The following is a 14941-nucleotide window of genomic DNA, read 5'->3' on the forward strand; positions in this document are numbered from 1 at the left end:
TAGTATAACAACAAAATCCTTTCAAGATTTCGATAAAAACCATACAAAATTTGTCAAAATCGATGCAAGTATTAATTACTTGTGATTTTAACAAAGTATAACGACCTATATACAAAAGTACATGAGGTCACATTTCTAACATACTCAAAAACAAAAACAAACTTAATATTCATAATCTATGGAAATTCTACCCCAAATAGATATAAATTTGTGTATGTTTAAATTTAAACAAGTCGGATCAAGTTTTAACCAAAAAAGAAAACAACTTAAAAATTGAAAAATAAAGATATAATCTACACCTACGGCCACCGTCAGGACCATCGGCATAGATTTGACGGCGTCGGCCGACTGTTGGAGACCGGGTAGCCAGTGCCGCCTATATGCCGACGGCCTTTCTATAACGACAGGAGCCGTCAGCGTAGATTAAGGTATGCCGACGACTACTGTCGGCATAGATGGCAGTGTGCCAACGTCTTTTCTGTCTCGGCGGTTTTTCCCAAGCCGTCGGCATACCTCAACTATGCCGACGTCCCGACAAAAAGCCATCAAAAAGCCGTGGGCATAATGGGTTATTCCGGTAGTGATTCTCAAAAAAAAAAATCCATCGTTGCCTAAAAAAGCCTCTTATCCATCGCATATTGCTCACAAGGAGAACACAACCCTAACTTTATCAAGGATCCCGTCCCAAGCGGCGGCGGCGCATAGAGATGAAGCGCAAAAACAAGGAGCAGAGGAGGGCCGATGGAATCACCGATAGAGGTAGTGATTCGCTGGAGACCATGCGCCCGAACAAGAAGCAGAGGCTCGGCGGTAGCAGCGGTAGCAATGAGGAGCGTGAGCCCTCGCCCTACCTGGTGGTAGGCCATGGGAGTGTGAGCCCTGCCTTCTCCGTGTTCAAGGTGGAACCCTACACCGACGGCGGCGGCGGCGACACCCCGGTGAGCATCCCGCGCCGCCTCGCCCGCCTCAAATGCAAACACAACATGTGTTTCGTCCCTTTGACATTGAAGGACCGCCGGTGGATCGTCGGCGTCGGCGGCAGCTCAACCAAGAACTACTATGGCCCGGGGACCATCGTTTTCGACACCGAGAAGCAGTTGGTGATCCGGGGCCCGGAACCTAAGTCGATCAAGAGCCTCCCGATCCTGCTACCCATCGACCAGAAGATCTACTCTCTTTCCCGAAGCCCCTCAGTGAAGGGACCGCTCGATTACTTGCCCTGGTTCGAGGTCCTCGACCTCTCCCAGGCACAGGCAGTGGACGGCCGTCTAACCAACTGCAAGTGGAGGTCCCTGCAGCGGCCGCCCTTCTTTCCCTGGGAGCTCACCCCACGGCAGTACTGTTGTCCACCGAGGGTTGCCGTCGAGTCATACGTCGCCGTGGGCTCCCACATATTGGTTTCTGTGACCGGACGGGTGGGCACGTACGCTTTTGACACCAAGGGCTCGAAGAAGTGGGTGACGGTGGATGACCAGAACGACCTGCCGTTCAGCGATGGTGCCATCCCGCATGGCCGTGGGCTCTTCCTTGGCTTATCAAGCACCACAAAAGCCATCACTGGATACAAGATTATAATGGGCACTAGTTCACTCTCTGTTGTTGAGATTCCTGTGGTGTCCGACTTGGAAGATGAAGAGCCGGTCGCTCGCTCACACAATTTCGTGTCCCTGGGGATTGATAGTGGCTTCTGCTTGGTGACCTGTTGGAGCGTTGACGAAACGCCGTATCCCCCGCATCGCCGGGCGCACATCAGGGTGAGGACGTACAAAACAGATGATTTTGTGGAGTCGGAGGGGAAATGCTTGGTCGTCTCCAAGCAGTGGATGCAGGTTTACAAGATCTGCGATTTGATCCGGACACTAGATGAGCCATGTCTGGTTGGTGTGGTCTACATATGAGTAAGCCCTTTTCACATCTGTCCGACTTCATGGATAATTTAATCCATGTGATTGCAACTGTATTTGCACCTGTAGATTCTCGTGAATTTGTTAGAACAAGGTGCATATAATTCTGGATTGTCATGATAAATTTCTCTCACTTTCTGTTAAGTTATTACTCTTGTCATCTTGTTTAAAAATAATATTCCCTTCTTCCAATAGATTAGCAAACTACAGTATGTTATCACCAGTGGTTAGTTGGGTTTGGATGCTGGAGTTAGCTGTTAAATCCTGATGTTAATCATCATCACCGGTAGTTTTTCGAAGATGGCATGAATGATCCCGAATTGTTTATGTGTTAGCTCATATCTAGATGTCCATGAAAGGATTGATTTTGGACATGTATTTGGAAGGTAATTAGACTGGTAAAAATGCCACAGGAAGGCCATAGCCTCGAAAGTGGCACCAAGTTAAGGCACCTTGTGCAATTAAGTAAAAAATAATAATCATTTTGTGTACCCTTTTCCATATTTTCTTAATCTGCCATCTTTAGCTAAAATGGAGCTGCAAACACTAGCTATGCCCGATTCGTGATTTGTGATGTTTCCCTATGAAAGCTAGAAAATACCTCGCGCGTTGCGGTGGGAATCCTCGAGAACTTTTATAGATAATCTGAGTAGTTGAGAAACAAACGGAAGCTAACAGCAAAAAAGAGAGCAAAATAAAGGAAAGTAAAAATGTGTAGTGTAATAGATACAACCTGAAATATCTTTTGTTTTAGTTAATTCTCAACATTTTATGTTATAGCCACCAAGAAGTCATCGAGGGATGACAGAGGTACTAACCCACATAAATAAGTTCTTAATCATAAGCAAAAGTCTGATTATCTATGATGGTTACATTGATCAAACACAATCACTTGAATATCCAATGGATATATAAAGTACATCATGAACATGAGGTTAGGCCAGGAGACGAAGTGTTGATGGATCACGTGGTTTCAATTGTAATGATGTGCAAGCTTGCATGTGAAGGAAAGATAGTTATTCAGGATCAATTTTACCGTTATAGGATAGAATACAGGGCCGTGTAGTGTCATAGAAAATTGAGATGTGTGCATGTATCAGTGCGTCGTTAATTGATATGCAGGTAAGAACCCTCTCACCTTGCTCACTTTCTTTCTGGGTCATTTTATTCTGAGTGAAGTGCATCATAAGTCCTCAAATTATTTTAAAGGTGTCACGTAGGTTCTCGAACTATGAAAATCGTCATCCAGGCCCTCAAAATGCAATATGTGTGTTATCCTGGTCCTTAAACTATTTCAAAGGTGTCACATAGGTCCTTGAACTATTTCAGAGGTGTCACATATATACACACTTATTACACTTTAAGAATTTTTTAGGACCTAGATGACACTTTTCATAGTTTGAGGATCTACGTGACACCATCAAAATAGTTCGAGGATCTAGAATGCACTTCACTCTTTTATTCTGCTATTAGAAAATGAACTACAGTCTATGATCCCAAATAAAATTAACAAACACTGGGCAGATCAATAAAGAAACAAACATTACGAAGGGTACAAATGAAGATAGGTAAGAACAATCTCACCTTATATCTTTTTTATGGCCCTTTTTATCCTGCTGCGCTGAAAATTGAACTGCAGTATATGGTTCCAAATGAAAATAACACATACCGTGCCCATCATTAAAGAAACGAACATATATCAACATGCAACCAAAGTGAGCTGATCTTTATACATATGGCATTATGTTAGAACTTATTAGAGGTAACAAAATGATCTATGAGCTTTACCTATCAATAACCATGCAGCAAGGTAGACTGAAAAAAAGGTCATTATGATAAACTGTAGAATATCAAGGTTTGAGAAGAAAACGGTCTATACTATTAGACTGAAAATACATGCAAAAAGCAAAGTCATACAAGACCCAAGCTATGCCTAAGCGGGGAAAAAATCTGAAACGATCAACACAAGATGGATAATCTACGACAATGACTATATCCGCACCAACCATCTCTTCACACTACAAGGACAACGAGAAAGATTCTTCAACATCAACGCCTTCAGAAAGGAAACGACGCTCAAACGTCATTGTCACTGGATCCAACCATTAAAGGTCAGGCTCTAGGTTTTCACCTTCAAGAAACAAGTCTGAGTACATCCAAGCAATGCCCTCAACAAGGTAAAGACGCAAAAACATCGCCAGCCAGGTATAACTAGTTTAGGTCAGACCTTAGGTTTTCACCCCGGAACTCGAGACCAGGAACTCGAGAAGCACCACCAAATCAATGTTATCATGTCTTGTCGCCAGCACTTTTCGCGTTCCCAGCTGCTACAAGCGTGGCATTATCGCCATGACCGCACAACCATATCCTCTACGTCAAGCCACCATCCATATAATTTATCTCACCGTTGAATGCAGACTGACTGGAATGAGTGCAACCAAAACTCATAAAAGAGCCTTTTGGTTGCAACTCGAGAAGCACCACCAAATCAATGTTATCATGTCTTGTGGCCAGCACTTTTCGCGTTCCCAGCTGCTACAAGCGTGGCATTATCGCCATGACCGCACAACCATATCCTCTACGTCAAGCCACCATCCATATAATTTATCTCACCGTTGAATGCAGACTGACTGGAATGAGTGCAACCAAAACTCATAGCCTTTTGGTTGCATCTCGCAATCTCGCCAGTTGTGAGCCGCTCGCAGCAGCCATTGGATCCGAAGAGGAAAATCCTCATGAACATCCAAAACTCATAAAAGAGCCTTTTGGTTGCATCTCGCAATGTCGCCAGTGGCGTGCCGCTCGCAGCAGCCATTGGATCTGAAGAGGAAAATCCTCATGAACATCCTCCAGTGGCCACCACAATCTACAGCTCGAGTGGCCGGACGGTTCCGCCACGGTCATGACGACGAATGCTCCTTCGCGATTGGATGAACCACCTAGCGGCCAAGCGCCAAGCATCAGCATGCCAATCTGAGACCCGAGGCGCCACCGCCGACCACCCGTGGCCTTGTGATCTGCCGGTGGCGAGCGTCTTAGGTCTCCATATGACTCTGTGCATCAGAGAAAGTGGACGACCCTTATCACCAACGCCGCCGTGCTCAACGTTTGGACAGCTAGAGTAGCAGCGCGCCAGACTCCAAACAGGACCTTAACTGCACATGCTGCTAGAGCCTCCACGAAACAAACATGGAGGATGATGGCCATCTCCACCCAGGCCGTTGCCAAGGTTTGACCATGCCGCGTCCAGAGCTCCACCCAGTCACTGCGCGCAGATTGCTTGAGCCGCCCGCCACTATATGAAGATCGTTGATGATTCGTCGTCCGCCCTCGGGCCTGCCTTACATCAAAGCCATCGCCTGGAGCCCCGCCGCTGCCGTCAGCCGCACGAGCTTTGCCCGATAGCATCGTCCGACGGCGGCGAGGGAAGCGGGAGAGGTGGGGAGGTCGCCGAGAGATCAGATCGAAAACTGCCCGTGCTGCCCGTCCGGACGACGCGAGGGCGGCTGTGGCAATGAGCTATTGGTTGCTAGCACCAACCCCCTGTGTGGTAGATATGTAGATTGTTTGACTTGGACATTAAGCATATGTTTTTCTTTGTTGCTCGAAATTTATGTTCATCACATATTTATGTCAGGTGCTAATGCAGTATGTTAGCAGTTTTGTTATAGTTTTTGTAGTAGCTCTTTAATTACGTTAGGCTCCACCCCCTCACCTGCACGTCACATGTTGTTTTTTCCCCTTTGATTAGGAATCAAATTGTAATTAATTATGTCGCCTCCATATTGACAAATCAAATCATAACTTGCCAATTAGCACTTACCAATTGATAATCTAAGTGCAAGGAATTGCCGCAGCACTTTTCAAAGATGGAGGTGGTAATTATGGAGTATCGAACCCACAAGTAGATAAAGGTAGGATTAGTATTCTCTTAATTAGGTCCTATCTGCAACTGATACAATCCTACGTACACTATGTGTTTGCTTTACCTAGAAAATGAAACAAAAGTACTTAGCTGGTATGAAATGGTAGCTTTGCAATATAATGAAGACTTGTAAATAAAAGTTAGTTGCTGAGTTGTTAAAGAACTGTAAAATAAAGTTAACGGGTGTGGAAAAGCGGGTGGTAGGATGCGCGAAATTGTCCCTAGGCAATTGGATATGAAACTAAAGTGATAATCATCTATTGCGGTTTTATATGCAAGAGAGGCCTATGCCAACATGTAGCAAAATCCATGTGCAAAAAAATAACCTTGGAAGAGGGCAACATAAGAACTTTTCCAATGTTAAAGAGGGGGGAAAATGAAGGCGGTCGAGTTAAATTTGGAACTCTTAGCTACATCTATACTTATTTTTTGCAATTGATTTCCATTTTCATGAACCCTTTTTCCCTTACTGGGCAGCAAGCACAAACTGATGGCAAGGTATGTAGAAGCCAAGAAGTTCGGGGCAAAGGAAGGAAAACAAGTTGTGGATGCAAAAACAAGTACAAAGTAGATAAAGACTACTAAAGGCCATCTAAATGTTGTCAATGAAAAGAAGGCAAATAAGTGTTTGCTTTTAAGGTTTTCACTCTTTATATTTGAACGTGGTGTTCTTTTTTGTGGTACTCCGTGATGGAGCCAAAGGGGCGTTGGAGGGGAGCATGCCCTCCCCCCCCCCCCCCCCTCCTAAGATTGAAATTTTTCTACATATACCCTTGAAATTTATGTATAAATCATCAAACAATTTCTACTTTGCCCCCCCCCCCCCCCCGGTCATTCCTGGCTCTGTCCCTGGTGGTATTGATTCTGTTTTGCCTTTGTGATCTCTCATACTTCGTGCAACCTGTTTAAATGACGGTTAGTCGTGCTAATATTATGTGTGAATGATACTTTTGATGTTTGTGATTTCTTGTTGTCAGTGAGTTGTTTGTTGGCCATATGATTTTTCCTATGTCTACAATCTCATCGTGTACATGCTCTATATCAAGTTTGTATTACATGTTGATTCCGAGGCAAGTTTGCCAAGGGGACATCGTCATTTCCCGTGGCAGGCCTATACAATCAAATTTGAGCACCGCGCAATAGGCCATCCAAATCCGGTGAAGAAGAACCCTCTGAAGCCCTTCAAGGCAGGTGGACAACTAGAAGACCCCGAGCCGAATCTCCTGTTCTTCGCTCGTAACGAAGCATAGAGTGCATTCGTCTCAAATCATACATAGGCAATCTTTGTGGGCCCGTCGAAACAGGACAATGATTGTTGAACAAATGGATACCGAGGGCATGTCTCCGTTGTTTTTCCTTGAGTTTTCTGCTTTTGTTTTTTCTCTGTCGGTTCTTCCGGTTTTCTTTCCGCATTTTTTCTTTACCAATGACCTCTGTTAGGATAAGTCAGATTGGAGCCACTCTCGGAGGCACCTCTCATGTTGATCCTGCTCATGCTCAAGCGACAAAATCGTTGGGGTCAAAGTTGTGGTTGTTCATCATGGAGACATGGATAATAACGAGGCTTCATTTCTTTATTTTTGCGAACGCTGTTTAAATGCACAAACATATTTTAAATTCATATTTTTTTAAAAAAATGACAGACTTATTTATTTCAAAACCTTCTATTTTTTGTGGGGAAAGGTTTTCAAACAGGGTTTTCTAGGAAACGGGCTCGCATTCTTTTTCCTCACTAAAGAGCGTAGCTGCGGGGGCACTATTGGCCCGGCCCATTGAGCGATAATTGGTGGCCTCCCACACTGAGCCACTATCATCGCGAAAAATAAGCGTGGAGAATCGAAAACGAACAGGACGCGCCTTGCTGTTTCGTCACACACACTATGGAATCGATGGATGGCGTCGTCTCCACACTCGGCGATCGGGGTGGATGCCGCTCACTTCCTCCGGCGATCCAGATCGCGTCCAGCGACTAATTACTCGCCGTCGCCGACGCTTCAGTTCCTCAACATTGGCGCATTGTTTTCCTTTTAACAACATACATACATAATCAGGAAGCATGAAGTGAATATTACCATCCAAATCCGGTGAAGAAGAGCCCTCCGAAGCCCTTAAAGGCAGGTGGACAACTCGAAGACCCTAAGCGGAATCACCTATTATTCGCTCGTAGCGACGGATAGAGTGAGTTCGTATCAAATCATACATAGGCGGTCTTTGCAGACTGGTCAAAACAGGACAATGATTGTCGAATGAACGGACCCCCAGGGCATGGCTCCGTAGTTTTTCCCTTGGGTTTTTGCTTTTGTTTTTTCGTTTCCGGCTCTTTCGGTTTTCTTTCTGCATTTTTTTTTCCTTTTTCGTTACCGGTGATCTCTATTAGGACAAGTCATATTGAAGCCACTCTTGGACTCTCATGTTGATCCTACTCATGCTCAAGCGACAAAGTCGTGGTTGTTCATCATGGAGACATGGATAATAACGATACTTCATATCTTTTTTTGTGAACATTGTATAAATGCACAAACATATTATAAATGCACAAACATTTTTTAAATGACTGAGTTATTTATTTCAAAGATACAATTTAAAATCTGCCAGAGAAGCCAGGTCGCAGGTTTTCAAACTGGTTCCCCCGCAGAGAACATATTTTGATTTTTTTTTCTGGCGGACGGGCACACATTTTCTCTCTCTGTCTCTCTCACCGAAAGAGAACATGTTTATTGGGCCGGGCCCATTGCACGACAATTCGTGGCCTCCCGCACTGAGCTACTTCGTCGCTAATCGTGATTTCTCAAAAAAAAAAAAAAAACCGCGGCGGATCGAAAGCGGACGCGGCAAATTAATAAAAAAGAAAAAAAATCGTCACGCACGCTATCGAATCGATCGCGTCGTCTCCACAGTCCGTGACCGGGGCCGCCGGGGCGGATGCCGCTCGCTTCCTCCGTCCCTGCCTTGGCCGCCTCCGGCGATGGAGATCACTTCCAGCAACAAGCTACTCGTCGACGCATCAGCTGCTGAACACTGGCGCACTTTTTTTTTCCCGGCGGGAGCAGGGCAGAGACGGCAGCAGGACGCGCGAGGTCAGGTCGACGAACGTCGCTCGATCGGCCGGCAGCCGAGATTCATGGCTTGGCTCGTCGTCACCCAACACCTCGTGATTCTTGTCGTAATTTACTCTGTTCTCAGAAAAAAAAAACAGATAAATCACTCTGCCTCGTCTCTGTTCTAGGCTGGCAGTCGTGTCGTCGCGGCGCCTCACTCTGCCGCTGCCGGTCACCATCGCGCCGGTCCGTCGGTAGAATTCGGTTCGTGGTTAAATATAAAAAGGAAATCAACAAGTATCGGCCCAACGTTGGCCCAGCAGGCAGGCAATCCTTATATATATATCGAGTGAGAAAAATCTCGCTAGGGTTCGTCCTCCAGACGTCGGCCGCCGCCCTCTTCTTTCTTCTCCGCAAACCCAGCCGGCCATAACCCTCCGGTAAGGTATAAGCGCGTTCAAATCCATCACGGATTCGGCTCCGTTTGTTCGCATCTATCCATATCTCTAACGCGGGGGTGAATTTGAATTGAATGGATTTCAGGGTCCTCTGTCTGGCGCCCGGCCCGGGTCAGTAGCGCGCCAGATCTTCAAATTTCCGCGGGAGGACTGATGTGCAGCACGTTCCAGTCCACGCCGAATTCGACCCTGAATTTGAATTTGAACTGTATTTCAGGGTCTGCAATCCGATTAGGACCCTCCCTCCCTCCCTTTCCGACTGGGAGGGGGGTGCAGGCTAGTCATTATAAATAGTGGCAGAATAAGGACGAGGATTGGCCTGTGATAATCGAGCATCCACGCTCAAAGCCTCGTCGGGTTTCAGCTTCCTACCTCGTCTAGACATCACACTCCATGGAGGCGAATGATAACGATTTTAGCGACAGTCCCCGCAGCCAAGTAAGTCCCCTCCACTCTTGTTCGCCATGCCCGTTTGTTCCAATTCTCTTCTTATATACTATTCCACTGTGCGTACAACGCCAATAGCTGTATAACTGTTAGCAGTTATTATAGCGCGCCATGTAAAGGTTGAATGTTCTGTTTTTTAAGTTGTTTGTCTAGCGTGTTATGAGCCAAATTACATAGTATAATTTACGTGGGTTTGACAGAGTGAAGAAGTGAATAAACAGAGCCAAAAATTATTGCCAGATTCGGGTTCAAAGTTTCGCCATGCCGCCGTGTCTTTGTTTTGTTTTTGCCCACCTTCAACTTGTAGAACACTTACACGATCGTGTCCGAAGGAGATGTCTCTCTTTGTTCTGACGATATAAAGCTCCAGTTTACTCTTCCTGTTCTAGCCAATGATAGTGATGGGAATGATTTTTATTTTCTTCTTTTGCACAACTCCTGCATCCATTCTGTTGGCAGCTTTTCGACGATTATTGACTTGTGTGGATTGGTGCATACTTTTCATAATAAAGTTTGCAAATGTCGGCGGGCGACAATTAGCAGGATTTCTTTATATATATATGGCCACTGAGGTTGTACCTAGAACCATACACAGCAAAGTGCACATTGCTTACTTTAGATGGTACAGTAGCGGCAAATTTAGCCGTCAGATCGTTACTAATCAACACACCATAGTTTTGTTTCCATCCTGGAATTCAAAGTTTGAGAGTTGGTATGCTGTAGTAGTAGAGACAATCAAGCAATTTACACGCCAGATAGATTTTTAGTTCCTGTCACCATGTGTAGATATTCTCTGTTTGGTATTTCTGAATAAAGTTATGGCAGCTAAATAATGGCTCCTTGATTTATGTTGCAGCAACTGGACGGCGAAGATAGGCTCAGCATGCTGACCGATGATATTTTACTGTCCATCTTGGGGAGAGTCAGTTCACTTATTGCTACAAGGACAAGTGTGCTCTCTACACGGTGGAGGCATCTGCCTTGGTTGCTGCCTGAACTCAGCATCAATGTCGAGGATTTCCTATCCGCTCCGCGCGCTGACCTTATTGAGGAAAATGATATGGAGCAAGCTATGGCCTCTTTGACCAAAGCAACCAGGAGTTTGTTGAATAAACAACAGAGAGAATCCACTATCTCAAGTTTGCACCTTAACCTCTATTCGATCAACACTTTCCTGTGTGAAGTTGGCCCACTGATAGGTGATGCAATCGACAGTGGTTTGTTGAAAGATTTGGATCTCAGTGTTCTTGATGAGACAGATGCTTTGGCCCGTACTGAGGAGGATATGCTGCAGCGAGCTCAAGAAATAGATTCTTTTTTCAGTGCTTACCCTAGTGTGCTCCACTGCCTCACAAAGCTTTTCCTAAAAAATGTAGGCTTTGATAAATTGGACATGCACCATGTCCTGTTTGACTGCTGCAAGCAACTTCAGCATCTAAGCCTTTTCCATTGTGATACTGGTTCCTACTCTCTCTTTAAGATTGATGCACCAGACTCAAAACTTTGTGTCCTAGAAATTGAGAAGTGTCGCTTTGTGAGGATTGACCTGGTCTGCCTCCCGAAATTGGAGAAGTTCTTATGTGAGACCTGGGTATCTGAGTATGCCCCAGTGACCTTTGGTTTTGTCTCATCTCTTGGGGACTTAGAACTCTCATGTGGTTCAAATTGTGATCAACGCGAATTTAAATTAAGTGAGCTTCTATATGGAGTAACAAGTATACACACTCTCACATTGGATTTCCAAGGAGAAAATGTAGGTACTACTTCATTTTCGCTAATTGTGAATTTTTTTTTGGTATTCCCTATGTCTTTCACATTGGATTTCAAGGAGACAATGTCAGTGCTATTATATTTTTGCTAAATGGTACTTTATTTGGTATTCGTCATGTCATCACATTTATGAAAGTTATATCATGTATGTGCTTGCAAACTATTCATTGTTATTTTGTTTGTTTGTTTAATGTTGTGATCAGCTTTGGTTGCAACCTGAAATGGAGGAACTCCACACCGCATTCAGCAAGCTAAGGAAGCTATCCGTACGTGGTATATTTGTTGAATTTGACATTTCATGGACAATAGCCTTTCTTGTAGCAGCACCATCTGTCGAAATATTGCACATTGAGGTGATGTCTTTGTCTGTATTTCTCTTCTTGTCCACATTTGGAGCTTTAGTTTTTCACAAATTTTAGTTGAAAGTTGTTTAAAACTTGATTCCAATGACATATGTAATGAATCGGTCCCACAAATGCAGGTATGGGAACATGTGTGCGATGTGGGTGAGGGCAATGACATATGTAATGAATCGCTTCCTACCTTACCAGAAGTACTCCTTGGTGGGAAAGACACTTGGACAACAGCTCCGAGAACAAGCTTCTGAAAGAGCTAGAATTCGCTGGATTTAAATCACTAGAACACCAGTTTACGTTTATAAGATCAATGATGGAGCGATGTCCCAACTTGCAGAAGATAGTTCTGATGGGAGACGAGCAGTGTAGTTCCTGTGACGCCCTTATGTCGTCGCGTCCTTCGAAATTTCCAAATAGGAAAGAGGAGCAAGAAATGGTGGTTAAGCGGATTAGAGATGGCATGTTCTCGCCAGAGATATTTTTTTATGAATAAGAAGAGATGCCAAATGAATTCCAGTGCTTATAACTTGTAAGAAACAGTTTGTATGCTCTGTTTCTAAGATAAGTCCGTTTAATGCCTCCAAGTGTGAGGCTTGCCTTTCTTTCAGTACATCTAAACCCTCTAACATGCTATGTCACCTTTAGTTTTTGGTGTTTGTTGAAGCTACATCGGACCCATGAGATACTTGAACACCATTCCCCACACATTCAGTGAATCACAAATATTGTGGAACCTGTGCCATTAAGCATCCCGAACGCCTAACACTTGGAAGGTACAAAAAGATGACAGAAGAAGAAGCTGCCATATCACTTGCTGCGTCACCCACAGGAAAAGTTGCATTCATGCTGTTGAAAGAAAACGAAAGACAATCGATAGTATTGAAAACTGTGTCTATTGATGATGACAAGTTACATATTTATAGTCTCCGAAGAGACGCATCCGGAGGGACACGACGCTTACAAAAGTCGCGTCTATTTATATGACGGTCAGGATAAGTGGAGATTTAATCCTTAATTAACTTGTGTTAATTAAGTCTTAACACTCCCCCTAATCTACACTTGTCTATGTACTTCTATCATCTTCATAAAAGCTCCTCCGAGTTGGTTTGTCTTTGAGAATGTTCATCATCATCAACTTAAGTAAGTCTCCTCGAAAAACCCTGTGGGAAAAATGTGAAGAGATAGATGTTTGATATGTTGCTAAAACTCCTTCAAACCCAGTGGGAAAAATAAGGAGAAAATGATGCAACATATAATGGTTATTGTCTCTTTTAACTCAATACGAGAAAACCCATAGAGTTTTAGAGGACAATGAATATGTCATATATACTTTCCTAAAAACCCCAGTGGGGAAAACTGAAAGTATGACATATGATCTCATGTTGATATTACCTCATTAAAAACCTTCACGAGAACCTGTAAAGTAAACTCATGAAGGGGAAAAGAGTATAATATGATGCATTGAACAGGAACAATTCAGGAAGATACTCCCCCTGATTCTTGCAAAATTCAAAGTCATCACCTACCAACTCCATGAACACATTTCTGAAACACAGAAGTTGGTAGATACCCGATGAACAAATCAATCACATGATTTGACTTGCAAGATATGCAATATAGTGATATTGCTTATTATGTAACTTGTTGGCATCCGGGCAACACAAGAAACATTATCGTTGAGATAATGGTTGGTGGATGTAGCCATGAGGTCTGTTTTGAAGATTCTTCATGAGGGGGCTACCACACCTAGTAGGAACACTAAGCTTGTCTAGGATCTGACATAGTGGGGATCTGATCGATGTATCCAATGATATTGGTGTTCACGTTTCTGTGAAACTGAAAAACCAGGACAAGATGTTTGATGCCTTGGAGATATCGAAAGATATTCTTGAGTACCAACCAATTGTGTTTGGTGGATCCAATGGCATTATGGAACGTTGAGTCCCAATATCTCATTTCCATCATCTCTTGGTCTAAATAGGTCTTTCTCTATGTCTAGAGAATGAACTACCATGAGAGTTATGGATGGATAAGATTTGTCCACAATGTTCTCCAATATATTTTGGATATAGACAACATAGTATACCATAATGTATGAATGAAGGTGCTTAAGTTGTAGTAACAAGCGGTATTTTGGTTCACCCAAATCCTTCATTTTAAACTCCGTCATTTAGATGATTACATGTGTCGTCATTGCAGACACACAAACATGGATAATCATCATTGTAGGAGTAATCCTTGTGAATAAGGACCTCACTACGTCGATTGTACCATATGTACCGACAACAATAAGTCTTATGGTGACTTACTGATTTTACACAATGTATGTTGCATTTTGTATTTCGATTCAGAATTGAGACTCCATCGGGAATCAATCATATATGTCTGAATCTAGTGATCGACATGGATATGTAATCACTACATCTATCAACTGCAGAGATAGATGATTTTGTACTGCCAATGATATAAGTTATCGGAAAGAGATTCCACCTCTAGAGAATAGTTGGGTATGTGCATGAACCCTTGTGCTACAATACTTGCTCTATGTTTCACCACCTCATTGTTCTCAATTCCGTTTCCAGAAGAAAACTGGTGTAGGTATTGCTTATGAATACCTTCCCATTATTGAGCAAGATCATTTCTACCTAGATTATACCCTTTGCTTGAGTTCAGTCCGAGTGTTGTTCACACTTTGCCATGGCCGTGGTCTTTGGATCTGAATCATTTGAAAGGTTTTTGCAATCTAGTTGAGAAATATATGTCGACAATTCTAGACTTCCGGTTACATGATTCTCCAGAATCTATATATCAATACAGACTTGATGGAAATATCGTTACCCATGGTGACTGCTCGCGATTTCCCAATGCGATCGAGTCAGGTATTCCGATGTCCTGGTCATTGTGTGCACTATGACCTGGGTTGGTGGAGGTTTCCCGTCCACTGGGTGTATACTACCCAATAGGTGTCTGTCAACGTGAAGTTGACTTGTATTTACTGATTCACAGGCCTTGATATCCTTGCTTGCGGGAAGCTGAATCCCGA

General features: G+C 43.7%; 1 protein-coding gene and 1 pseudogene across 2 annotated transcripts; both read left to right on the plus strand.

Moving 5' to 3' along the window:
* Positions 1-707: 707 nt before the first annotated feature.
* Positions 708-2014, plus strand: LOC125554959 (uncharacterized). The gene has a single exon (XM_048718308.2). It carries the CDS (start codon positions 708-710, stop codon positions 1896-1898), a length of 1191 nt encoding a protein of 396 aa, XP_048574265.2. The 3' UTR covers positions 1899-2014.
* A 7151-nt stretch (positions 2015-9165) lies between these two features.
* LOC125554365 (uncharacterized) lies at positions 9166-12648 on the plus strand (annotated as a pseudogene). Its single transcript, XR_015602188.1, has 5 exons — positions 9166-9312; positions 9411-9763; positions 10629-11525; positions 11746-11895; positions 12024-12648. The product of XR_015602188.1 is annotated as an uncharacterized LOC125554365 (transcript).
* The last annotated feature ends 2293 nt before the right edge of the window (positions 12649-14941 follow it).

Source organism: Triticum urartu, chromosome 4A, assembly GCF_056163025.1.
Source record: "Triticum urartu cultivar PI428250 chromosome 4A, HENAU_Tu73, whole genome shotgun sequence".
Classification (NCBI taxonomy): domain Eukaryota; kingdom Viridiplantae; phylum Streptophyta; class Magnoliopsida; order Poales; family Poaceae; genus Triticum; species Triticum urartu.